This window comes from Myotis yumanensis, unplaced genomic scaffold (genome assembly GCF_028538775.1).
Source record: "Myotis yumanensis isolate MYYU_CA2020_CCGP unplaced genomic scaffold, mMyoYum1.0.hap1 SCAF_16, whole genome shotgun sequence".
In the NCBI taxonomy this organism is placed as follows: Eukaryota; Metazoa; Chordata; class Mammalia; order Chiroptera; family Vespertilionidae; genus Myotis; species Myotis yumanensis.
The window spans coordinates 13,023,971-13,035,848 of NW_027223767.1; the positions used below are offsets into that span (position 1 = coordinate 13,023,971).

Below are 11,878 nucleotides of genomic sequence, written 5' to 3' on the forward strand. Positions count from 1 at the left end.
CCCTTCAGTTCTCAGGCCGACGCTCTATCCACTGAGCCAAACTGGTTAGGGCTTGCATGCATTTAAAAAAAAATTTTTTTTTTCATTTCAGAGTGGAAGGGAGAGGGAGAGAGAGGTAGAAACATCAATGATGAGAGAGAATCACTGACCAGTTGCCTCCTGCACACCCCACACTGGGGATGGAGCATGTGCCCTGACCGGTAATTGAACCGTGACCTCCTGGTTCATAGGTTGATGCTCAACCAGTGAGCCACACTGGCCGGGCACATGCATTATTTTTTAGAATACAAAAGTAATACATGTACCTTACCAACATTCAAGTAAATATGGGAATACATATGACTAGAAATAAAAGTTCCCTCCCCATCTCATTCCGCATAGTTTAGAGGGAAGTGCGCTAGCAGTTTGGGATGGAGTCTCCCAAATCCGTGAAGCTCTTCCTGCTGGTTAAGGAGACCGTGTGTGAGTGGACAGGTGCACCGAGGCTCCAGTTCTGACCTCTCATGCCCCTCTATAGGTTTCAGCAAACACCTGTCTGGATCTTCCTTGGTGTCAGGAAGTGTTTAAAATGCTGGGAATGCAACATCCCTGCCCTCAGGGAACGTGGGGCCCATCCAGTGGGGGCCAACAGACAGTGTTGACAATTTAAGATGACGATGGTGCTATTAAGCAAAGAACATGATGCTGGGTGTGTGTCCTTGCTAGTTTAGACAGGGTGCTCACAGACGCCTCTTGGGGGAACGTTTGAGTTGAGACTTGAATGGTGAGGAAACCTGGGTCGGCGTGTGTGCCGGGTGGAGAGGAACAGCGAGGTAGGGAGAAGTTTGGATTGTCCGAGGAGAGAGGAGGACGAGGGTGCGGCAGGATGGGGGAAGGAAGGTACGTAGCTGGATCAGGGAAGTAAGCCAGGCCTGAGGACTTTCTATGGATTTTTAAAATAGTGCCATAGGCCTGGCTGGTGTAGCTCAGTGGTTATGCATTGACCCATGAACCAGGAGGTCACGGTTCGATTCCCAGTCAAGGCACATGCCCGGGTTGTGGGCTCGTTCCCCAGTGGGGGGTGTGCAGCAGGCAGCCGATCAATGATTGTCTCTCATCGTTGATGTTTCTCTCTCTCTCTCCCTCTCCCTTCTTCTCTGAAATCAATAATCAATAAAAAATAAAATCAAATAGTGCCATAGGAAGTCCTGTTGGAGCTGTGAGAAGGGAGTAACTGCGTCCCCCTCTGTGCTGGTGGAGAAGGTCCGGTAGGGGGCAGCAGAGAGCCAGTCCGAGGTGGTTGTGGGGCAGGAAGAGGTGCGGTGTCGCTGTGTATGCCCAACTTCATTCGGAGCCTCGTTTTCCCCAGCTGTGAAATGGGAGTAATAACTACCCTCCTCCCAGGACTCCGGGGAGGAATAAAGGGGACAATCCGTGTAAGCCTTAGGCACCCTCCCTGGAAACGGTAATCATAATTTTTTAAAAAAATTCTCACCCAAGGATATTTTTTCCAGGGATTTTTAGAGAAAGTGGAAGGAAGGGAGGGAGGGAGAGAGAAGCCTCGACATGAGAGAGACGCAGCAATTGGTTGCCTCCCCCACACACTGGGACTGGGGGACCTGCAGCCCAGGGTGTGCCCTTGGCCAGGAATGGAACCCGAGACCCTTCGGTCCTCAGGCCGAGGCTCTGATCACCTAGCCAAACCGGTCAGGGCGGACACGGAACCATTACTGCCACTGGCTTCATGTTCCAGTCGCAGTTACCGGGCAAACTTGAAAGTTAAAAAAAACCTGGAAACATTTGGAGTTTTAAATTTTTCTAAAAGTCGAGTAGGAAAGAGGAGCAGAGAGGGCCCTGGGTCACAGAACCCTGGCCGCCCCAGGACTGAGAAGAGGGGGGTGCCTGGGATGGAGGCAGTGGAGGAGGGGAGGGGAGGGGAGGGGAGAGCCGCAGGGGGCAGGGGGGAGGGGGGGACCTGCGGCCGGGCCCCAGGCACTGCAGGCTGCAGGGAGCTGATGTCGAAGCCCTGGGGTGGGTTGTTCGGCCTCCTGTTTAGACGTGTGTGTGTGCGTGGTCTTCTCTTCCTGCAGCCCTGGGGCCCCCTCTCCCCTTGCTGCTGGTCCTGGCCCTGAGGCTCCAGCCTGAGGTACCTCCTCCAGCATCTCCTGCTTCAGTGCCGCCCGCGCCCTGCGCAGCCTCTCCTAGGTTTGGGGAACCGCAGGGCACCCTCTGTGGGAAGCCAGCACGGAGCCTCCCTTTCCCCTCTGCCCGTCTGTCCCCCCCCCTCTCCTTGAGGTCTGCGCGGTGCCAAGAGGAGCGAGGGTCCTCGGCAAGAGCAAGGCAGGCCCCCTCCAAACACGAGCTTCCAAGTGCTCTGAGGGTGGGCCAGGGCAGAGGGAGGGCAGAGCCCAGGGAGCCTTCACAACTCAGACGACACCCCAGGGCCCGGCTCTGCTCCAGGGAGGTTGCTAACCACCCTCTAAGATGTGGGGCCAGAGATCTGCTGGGCTGACCCCACCTCCTCCCGCAGAAGGAGCTGGAACTCAGCTGTTGGCGGTGCTGCTCCTGATGATAAGAATGAAAACAGGGTGTGCTCAGCACCTACGTGTCCGACGTGGCTTCTCGCCCATGTTCTCCCTTAACCTTGGCGATAACTCTGAGATGAGCATTAAGCTGCTTTCCAGATGCGAGGAAGGTGAACTCAGACAGAACAGTGGCCTTCAGGCTCCCCGCCCCCACCCTCCCACCCCCGCTGTCCTACGAGTCTCCCACCCTGAACACCCTTCCCGAGACCCCCAGCGTCTTCCCCTTCGGGGTTCACCTGCCCAGGCTGCCCCACCTGGGAGCACTTCTCCCTTCCCGACTCTTAGAGGAGCCTCCTCTCCCTCCTGGGCAGCCTTGAACCTGGCACTCCGGGTGCCAAGAGCTGGCCCTGAAGGCCACTCCGCCTTCCCGTTGGTATGACTGGCAACCCCAGGGCTCTTCCCTCTCTTCTCCCACTGGCAGGGCTCTGTCCTGGCTGCTTGCTCCCCGCTGTGCCCTCTCGCTGGGTGGAGGTCATCTCGGGCACTGGCCACATCTGGGCCCCACCCTCGACGATGATCTCAGTGTCTCCAGTCCCGAAAGCTCTGTGGACTCCCGATCCGTTTCCGTCTTCTGGGTCCTGGCGGGCGTGCTGCTGTCTGCCCCTGCCCATCCCCTCCTCCCACCGCACCTTCAGCAGCCACAGGTCCACGCCATTCCTCTGCCAACTCCTGCCCGAGTGACCCTCCTGTCTGGCCTCACTGAGACCAGCCCCGCAGCCTCCTGACCTCACCCCTTCCTCTCAGTAACCCACCCCTGACCCATGACCTATTCCAAGGCCAGGCTATCAGCTTAGAGATCTGACTTCACCACTATCCTGACTGCAACTCTTTATGAGCCCTGTAGTATGTAGTTACTCTTAAAAATATAGAGCCCGCAATCCGGGTCGGAATCGAACCCAGGACCCTTCAGCCCGCAGGCCGAAGCTCTACCCACTGAGCCAAACCAGCTAGGGCGAGGCATATATTCTTAAAGGAATAAATGTAAAGGGTGGATGAATTCTCAGAGTGCCTAGGTAGATATACCACCATTGTGGCATAGTTTTGTTTTTAGTAGCTTTTTCGTTTCTGAGGATTATCTCTAGTATTTTATTTTATTTTTTAAAAAATATTTTTATTTCAGAGAAGAAGGGAGAGCAAGAGAGATTGAAACAACAATGATGAGAGAGAATCATTGATTGGCTGCCTCCTACATGCCCCACACTGGGGATCTAGCCTGCAACCCAGGCATGTGGCCTGACCTGGAATCGCAGACGGCTCAACCACTGAGCCGTCTCTGAGACCTCAGGGCCCAGCTGCGGAGGCTGCACAAGGTCCTGGGGTCAGGCGGCCCCAACTCCATCCCCCTGTGCAGCCTCCTCGCAGTGTGAACCTGGGTTAGCTCTCACCTCTCAGGGTCTGAGTGTCCTCATCCTGGATGTGCTCTGGGAGGAGAGGAGCTAATGAACCAAGCGGCCGGGCCCACAGCAGGAGTCAGCGGAGGTTTGTGGGCACCAGTCTCTGGTGAGGTGGGAAGCCTGCTCTCCTGCCTCTCCCCACATCTCATCGCCCCCCTCCCCCCTCGTCCCCAGGCTGCTGGGGAACTTGACTCTCCAGGAGACTGAAGCCCCTCAGCCTGGGCTGGGGAGTCTGGAGGCAGAGCCCCCAGGAAGCTGGGGCCTGGGCTCAGATGCCAGGTCACAGGCCCAGGTTGGGCAAGAGCAAAGCAGGCATGGGCCCTCTGATCCCGTTGGGGACACCAACAATTCCGGGAATTCAGAGGCAGGCGTGACGGGTGAGGGACAGAGGAGAAGCGTGGAGCTGCACCCAGGCCCTCTCGGCTCCCCTCCCAATCCACACAAGCGGGGTGACCAGCCTGCGGAGGTGAGGGGGACAGACCTGGAGGCTCCCCTCCCCGGGGAGGAAAGCAGCGGCAACCCATCCCCCCAGCTTCCACCCCCACACGTCCCCCGGTTGGTTCCAAATCCACTTCCACCTCTGTTTAAGTCCAAAGTCCCTGGCACTGGCGATGCCAGGTTCGGCACACTAGGGACACAGACAAGCAGCCACGCGTAAGCACAGGGCTCAGGGCCCTTGTATGGACCCTCTCCCACTGTCCGGGGCTGTCTGCACACCCCCGTTCTCCAGGCTTCAGCTTCCTTCTTAGCCTGGGATCTGCACAGCATTGAGGGATCCAGGAGTCACCCTCGAGTCCACCAGCAATTAAAAGAGGAAGAAAGGCAGGAGGACTGACTGGGGTGAGCTGGGGGAGGGGGGGAGGGGACCAGCTGTAAGGGGCGAGGGGCTGGGGGGAACACTCCAGGGGGGACAGGCCCGGGATGGAATGAGGGGAAGAAGGAAGGTCTGCACGTAGCTGCGGGTCGCTTAGGAAGGGAAAGACCCCCTACCCCAACTCGGCTCAGTCCCAATCTCAACCCTCACTTCAGCCTTGACTCAGTCCGGGGTCCAGCCAGCCCCACCATGACCAAGGATTATCAGGATCTTCAGCACCTGGACAACGAGGAGAATGACCATCAGATCAGACGAGGTGAGGGACGCCGCTATTTCGGAAGGGCGAGCATTAGGCTCCGGCTTCTTTCTATGCCCCTGCCTCTGCCTCTGCTCTGCCCCTGTCGCGAGAACATAGCGAGCGCCTGAGCTGCCCTCTTAGGGGAGGTGTGGGGTGTGGGGCTGGAGCCCTGTCTTGGGGAGGGTACCCTTGACCCTTGCCATGCCACCCGCTTCTCAGGGCCTTGGGGAGGGGGTGGGCCCATGAGTGTGGCGGTAATGAAGGAAGTTAGGCCCCTCCTTCTTTCCTCTTTCAACACCAGTGAGCTGTGTGTGTGTGTGTGTGTGTGTGTGTGTGTGATTAGTTTGGTCAGGGGATAAGAGTTCTGTGAAGAGGCTGTGGGGTCTCTGATCTGAGGGAGGATGAGGCCCTCCTACACAAAAAACAGACCCCGAGCCCTGGTCAGTGTGGCTCAGTCGGAGCACCACGGTTACAGGTTCGATTCCCCTCAGGGCACATAGCTAGTCGGGGTACATATAGGAGGCAACTGATTGATGTTTCTCTGTCACATTGATTTTTCCCCCTCTCTATCTAAAAATCATCAACAACAATAATAATAAAAAGACCTCCATTTTTTCTCCCGTGAGCAGGAACGCCGTTGGGGCTGAGCGAGGATCCAGCTCCTGGGGCGTGGGAGGGGGCAGTGCCCTTTGATGGGGAAAGGGGATAAGGGGGGGCGAGAATGGAGGGGAGGCCTCCCACACCCCAGCTCACTGGAACAGGGCTGCCTGGTGGGAGCAACTTGAGGGACCTGAAGTCTGGCTTCCCCCCCTTCTCCTCCTGCCCCCAGCCTGCCCCCAGCCAGAGCGGTGGGACCCCTGGAGGGAGGAAGAAACCTCTGCCTCTTGCCCCACCTTCAGGGAGGAGCGCTGGTTCCCCAGCTGGTCTCCAGCTCACAAACTCCATCCTCACGGCTCTGAAGAGGTTCACCAGCTGCACTGACACAGTCCGGCCACTAGGGGTCAGCCACAGCCCGGGGCCAGGGCAGGGCTCGGGCAGGTCAAAGCTTTGCCTCCATCTGCAGCCTCTTCCCTTCCCACCTCCAGAGGCCTCTGGCCTCTCAAGCACCCACTGCCCATATTTCTTCTTCTTCTTTTAAAAAAAATCCTCACCTGAGAACATGCTTTTATTTATTTATTAAAAAATATTTTTATTGATTTCAGATAGGAAGGGAGAGGGAGAGAGAGAGAGAAACATCAACGATGAGAGAATCATTGATGAATCATGGACCGGCTGCCTCCTGCACACCCCCACTGGGGACGGAGGTCTAACCTGGGCATGTGCCTTAACTGGGTATTGAACTGTGACCTCCTGGTTCATAGGCTAATCGATGCTCAACCCCTGAGCCATGCAGCTGGTACTTTTGTCGATTTTAAAGAGAGAGGAAGGGAGAGGGAGAGAGAGAAACACAAATGCACGTGCCCGAACCAGCAACCTGGGCATGTGCCCTGACAGAATGGAACCCTGACCTTGTGGTGTACGGAGGAAGCTCCAACCAGGAGCCGCTCTGGCCAGGACACGCTCCTGCTTCTTACTCTGTGATTCCCCCGAGCCTACGAGAGGGGCCTTAGCCGGCTCTCCTCCCCGGACCCCAGACTCTGCCGCGACCCTGAGACCCTCTCCTCTCGCAGGGCCGCCTCCTCCCCGGCCACTCTGCCAACGGCTCTGCTCCGGACCCCGCCTCCTCCTGCTCTCCCTGGGCCTCAGCCTCCTGCTGCTGGTGGTTGTCTGTGTGATCGGATCCCAGAGTGGGTGCCCCAGGGGTGGGCGGGGAAGGGAGCAATGTTGGAGGGGGGTGGGGTGGAGGGGTGGGGGGGGGAGCAGTGGTGGGGGCAGTGCTGGGAGCCATGATGGTGGACACAGCCCTCTCTTTTTGTCTAACTCACACCTTCTCCTGTCCAGACTCCACGCTGAAGGAGGAGCTGCGGGCCCTGAGAGAGACGTTCAGCAACTTCACCGTGAGCACAGAGGCCGAGGTCAAGGACCTGCGCATCCAGGGTGAGGGGGCTGGGGCTGAGGGTGAGGGGGGCTGGGGCTGAGGCTGTGGGGGGCTGGGGCTGAGGGTGAGGGGGCTGGGGCTGAGGCTGTGGGGGGCTGGGGCTGAGGGTGGGGGGGCTGGGGCTGAGGGTGAGGGGGCTGGGGCTGAGGCTGTGGGGGGCTGGGGCTGAGGGTGAGGGGGCTGGGGCTGAGGCTGTGGGGGGCTGGGGCTGAGGGTGAGGGGGCTGGGGCTGAGGCTGTGGGGGGCTGGGGCTGAGGGTGAGAGGGCTGGGGCTGAGGGTGAGGGGGGCTGGGGCTGAGGGTGAGGGGGGCTGGGGCTGAGGCTGTGGGGGGCTGTGGGACGCTAGGGGTGTCGGGACATTGAGCAAGTGTCTCCCCCAGGAGGAGGTGTGGGCAGGAAGATGAAGTCCTTGGAGTCCCAACTGGAGAAACAGCAGCAGGACCTGAGTCAAGGTGGGAGAGGGAGCCGTGTGCCGGGCCACGTGTGGAACACAGGGCGTCTCTCAGGCCGAACCGAGGGGTCTTTCTTTCTTTCTTCTTCTTCTTTTTTTAAATTAAATGTATTTTTATCGCCCTGACCGGTTTGGCTCAGTGGATAGAGCATCGGCCTGCGGACTGAAGGGTCCCAGGTTCGATTCCGGTCAAGGGCATGTACCTTGGCTGCGGGCACATCCCCAGTGGGGGGTGTGCAGGAGGCAGCTGATCGATGTGATGTTTCTCTCTCATCGATGTTTCTAACTCTCTATTCCTCTCCCTTCCTCTCTGTAAAAAAATCAATAAAATATATTTAAAAGAATGTATTTTTATTGATTTCAGAAAGGAAGGGAGAGTGAGAGAGGTAGAAACATCAATGACGAGAATCATTGATTGGCTGCCTCCTGCACACCTCCTACTGGCTGGGGAATCAAACTGTGACCTCTTGGTTCATAGGTCAACGCTCAACCACTGAGCCACACCGGCTGGGCCAAACCAAGGAGTCTTGACAACAAATTCCCCTTCCCTCCGCCCTGCAAGTCTCAAACGTTTTATTGACAGAAACGTTCTCTCTCCATCAAACCAAGGGGTCTTGTGGCAGGGGCACCTGTGACTGACCTTCCGTCCTGCACACAGAATTTACACCGACCCCTTTCCCTCCTCACTCTCCCCCTCCCCCCGCCCTCTGTCCCCCCAGATCACTCCAGCTTGCTGTTCCATGTGAAGACCTTTGTGTCTGACATACGAAGCCTGAGCTGTCAGCTGGCCATCCTCCAGGGCAACGGTGAGGCGGCAGGGATGCCCAGCCCCGCTTTCAGGCCTACTTCCCCTCCTGGCAGCAGCTCAGCCTCTCACCCTCCCTCTGCACGACCCCCCCCCCCACCCCCCCAGGCTCTGAGAAGAACTGCTGCCCTATTAACTGGGTGGAGCATGAAGGCAGCTGCTATTGGTTCTCTCGAACCGCGAAGCCCTGGCCCGAGGCTGAGAAGTACTGCCAGCTGGAGAATGGGCACCTGGTGGTGGTCGGCTCCTCGGAGGAGCAGGTGAGGGCTCCGGAGGGCTCCTCGGGGAGTCAGTCTGTTCTATGGAGAGGTCACCATCCTCCTCTCTCTCCCCAGAAATTTGTCCAGCACCACATGGGCCCTGTGAACACCTGGATGGGCCTCACCGACCAAGATGGGCCCTGGAGATGGATAGACGGGTCAGACTACGAGAAGGGCTTTCAGTGAGTATGTGTGCTCTGCGCTCTGCACTGGCCTCCACTATAACCACCCCCCCCCCCCCCCCAACGCCCTGCTGTCCCAGCTTGGTGGGTCCAAGGGCAGGAGGGCTCCTCGGCTTGGCTGAGGGCCTGGCCTCCTGGGGCCCAATCTGTCTGGTCTTCTTAGGAACTGGAGGCCAGATCAGCCGGACGACTGGACCGGGCACGGGCTTGGGGGAGGCGAGGACTGTGCCCACCTGACAGATGATGGCCGCTGGAATGACGACGTCTGCCGGAGGCCCTACCGCTGGGTCTGTGAGACAGAGCTGGGCAGGCCCACCCAGGAACCTCCGCTCCCCTAATTTATTTCCTCGATGCCTTCACCTGTTGAAGGCTCCTCACTTTGGGATCCTCCTACCTAGGGCCTCCTGCACATTCTTGGGGCTTTTCATCTGGGCTGTAGGGGAGGGGAGAGGATGGTGGCTGAGGAATGCAGAGGATGTTCAGAAGGGCGGGGAGATTGAGAGCTATGCCACTCTCTGCGGTTTGCAGGTTATTGTCAACTTTTTTTTTTTTTTGAGTAAAAAGAGAAATATACGAAACAGTCTGAGTTGACTAATTATAAGGGATTAACAGTGGGGAATGGGTTTGGCTGGTGTGGCTCAGTGGTTGAGTGTCGACCTATGAACCAGTAGGTCAGGGCTTGAATCCCGTGCAGGAGGCAGCCGATCAATGATTCTCTCTCATCATCGATGTTCCTACCTCTCTATTCCTCACCTTTCCTCTCTCTCTAAAGAAAATCAATAAACAAAGAGGAAAAAAAAGAATGGGGAACGGACGTTGGCATAGGGAAGCCTTGGGCAGGTAATGGGTTAGCCTGGGAACAGTATGGCTTTGGGCCAGAGGGAGGGATGCGCTATTTACAGGCGTGTGATTTAAGGCAAGTTACTCTGCTCTCCGAGTCTCAGCTGGAACACGGTGTTGTGCTGGGACCATCCTTCCAGCAACCCCCCCCCCCCCCCCCCCGCCACAAGAGGGCTGCCCCGCGTGTCAGGCGCTTCCGAGGCTCCCGCTGAAGCTCCTCGGCCTCTGTGGCGAGCACCACAGTGGAGAGAGGCAGCGGCCACAGGCGGCAAGTGCAGGGACCCAAAGCTGAGCCCCAACCAAGAGCACCCCACTCAGGAGGGGAGCCGGCCCCACGGAAGGGAAGGCCCCAGAGAAGTAGAATCCACAACCCAGGACAGGGGTTAACAGGACAAACAGACCAAGACACTTCCGGGTTTGTCAGCAAACATTCTCCATTAGCCACAAACAAGCCCCCAGCTAATTCTAAAAAGGACCCCAATAAAACAGTTAGACCTGAAAACAAGTAGAACCAAAAAGGACTATCACATCTGCCTTTCTCACCAACTTTCTAGATAAACTTTAAGAGAAAAATCAAAGTAGACGCAAGTGAATTAGAAATGGACAAGGAGAGCATTACACACTGGGGTGTGGGTGGTCTAATGCAGCAGGCAGGCGGAGCTGTGCAGAGCCTTCAACACATTTATTTTAAAAAGTTAAGAAAGGGGGAGTTGAAATAAGCTGTTTTAACTCGAGAAACTTAAAAAACAAACAAACCACAAAATAAACCCCCAAAATAGAAGAAAGGGACTTTTTTTAAAAAGCAAAAACTAATAAAGTAGGATATAAAAATGTAGATATGACCTACAAAATTAAAATCTGATTCTTGGAGAGGTGAATAATAAACATGAAGGGGCCCTAGCCAGTTTGGCTCAGTGGATAGAGCGCTGGCCCTTGGATGAAGGGTCCTGGGTTTGATTCCGGTCCAGTGTACCTACTTGGTTGCAAGCTGCATCCCTGGTCAGGGTGTGTGGGAGGCAACCAATTGATATGTCTCTCTCACATGGATGTTTCTCTGTGTCTGTCTCTCCCCCTCTCTTAAAAAATCAATGGAGCCCTAACTGGTTTGGCTCAGTGGATAGAGTGTCGGCCTGCAGACTGAAGGGTCCCAGGTTCGATTCCGGCCAAGGGCATGTACCTTGGTTGCGGGCACATCCCCAGTAGGAGATGTGCAGGAGGCAGCTGATCGATGTTTCTTTCTCATCGATGTTTCTAACTCTCTATCCCTCTCCCTTCCTCTCTATAAAAAGTCAATAAAATATATTTTAAAAAATCAATGGAAAAATATCCTTGGGTGAGGATTAACCAAAAAGACCTCCCCCCAAACAAAACAAAACAAAAACATGAAGGAGAAAAAAAGAAACACAGACACACGACCCTAGGAAGGAGGAAGGTCAGAGGACAGGTGTGGAGGCTCTAATCGTATAACACAGTGGTTCTCAACCTTGGCTGCACGTTAGAATCACCTGGGAATCTTTTTAAAATCCTGGTTTCTGGGCCTCATCCTCTGGAAATTCTGTTTCTTTGTTATGGGGTGGGGCCACAACATTAGTAACAAAGAAACAGAATTTCCGGAGGATGAGGCCCAGAAACAAGGATTTTAAAAAGATTCCCAGGTGATTCTAACGTGCAGCCAAGGTTGAGAACCCCTGGTGTAACCCTTCCAGATCGGAAACAGCGAGTCAAGGTCCTGTTTCCCCTCCATCGCTGCAGAGTTTATAACTTCCAAACTTAGAAAGGGGAAAAAAACGAAAAAAAAGTTAATTTAAGGGAAGGCAGGAAAGGAGAAAAAAAGAAATAGAACTGGTAGATAAGAAAAGCTCAAACTGCCAAAACCGGTTTGGCTCAGTGGATAGAGCGTCGGCCTGCGGACTGAAAGGTCCCGGGTTCGATTCCGGTCAAGGGCATGTACCTTGGTTGCGGGGACATCCCCAGTAGGAGGTGTGCAGGAGGCAGCTGGTCGATGTTTCTCTCTCACCGATATTTCTAACTCTCTATTCCTCTCCCTTCCTCTCTGTAAAAAATCAATAAAATATATTTAAAGAAAAAAAGAAAAGCTCAAACTAAAAGGTTAGTCCATAATCCAAGTACGTTGCTGAGTATATTAAATGCAAAAGACTAAAAAAGAAGGAACTGCTGTAAAAAAGAAGGAACTCTTACCATTTGCACCAACAGCATGGATGGATCTGGAGA

At 55.6% G+C, this 11,878-nt stretch overlaps 1 protein-coding gene across 2 annotated transcripts; it reads left to right on the top strand.

Annotated features, from left to right (window-relative positions):
• Nucleotides 1-4,590: 4,590 nt before the first annotated feature.
• Nucleotides 4,591-9,482, top strand: ASGR1 (asialoglycoprotein receptor 1). Of its 2 annotated transcripts, none has more exons than XM_070393123.1 (9): nt 4,591-4,798; nt 4,988-5,088; nt 6,741-6,857; nt 7,012-7,107; nt 7,489-7,560; nt 8,279-8,365; nt 8,473-8,624; nt 8,700-8,806; nt 8,970-9,482. In XM_070393123.1, exons 2-9 carry the CDS (start codon nt 5,022-5,024, stop codon nt 9,142-9,144), a joined length of 873 nt encoding a protein of 290 aa, XP_070249224.1. In that variant the 5' UTR covers nt 4,591-4,798; nt 4,988-5,021; the 3' UTR covers nt 9,145-9,482. The 2 variants fall into 2 exon arrangements, with proteins under 2 accessions (XP_070249224.1, XP_070249225.1); XM_070393124.1 differs by having other exon boundaries at nt 8,700-8,810; nt 8,970-9,055.
• The last annotated feature ends 2,396 nt before the right edge of the window (nt 9,483-11,878 follow it).

Bases quoted from the DNA above. Each gene is read 5' to 3' on its own strand.
- ASGR1 (XM_070393123.1), top strand. From the start codon at position 5,022: ATGACCAAGGATTATCAGGATCTTCAGCACCTGGACAACGAGGAGAAT. The intron at 5,089-6,740 runs GTGAGGGACGCC...CTCCTCTCGCAG, and splicing joins TGACCATCAGATCAGACGAG to GGCCGCCTCCTCCCCGGCCA. The intron at 8,366-8,472 runs GTGAGGCGGCAG...CCACCCCCCCAG, and splicing joins GGCCATCCTCCAGGGCAACG to GCTCTGAGAAGAACTGCTGC.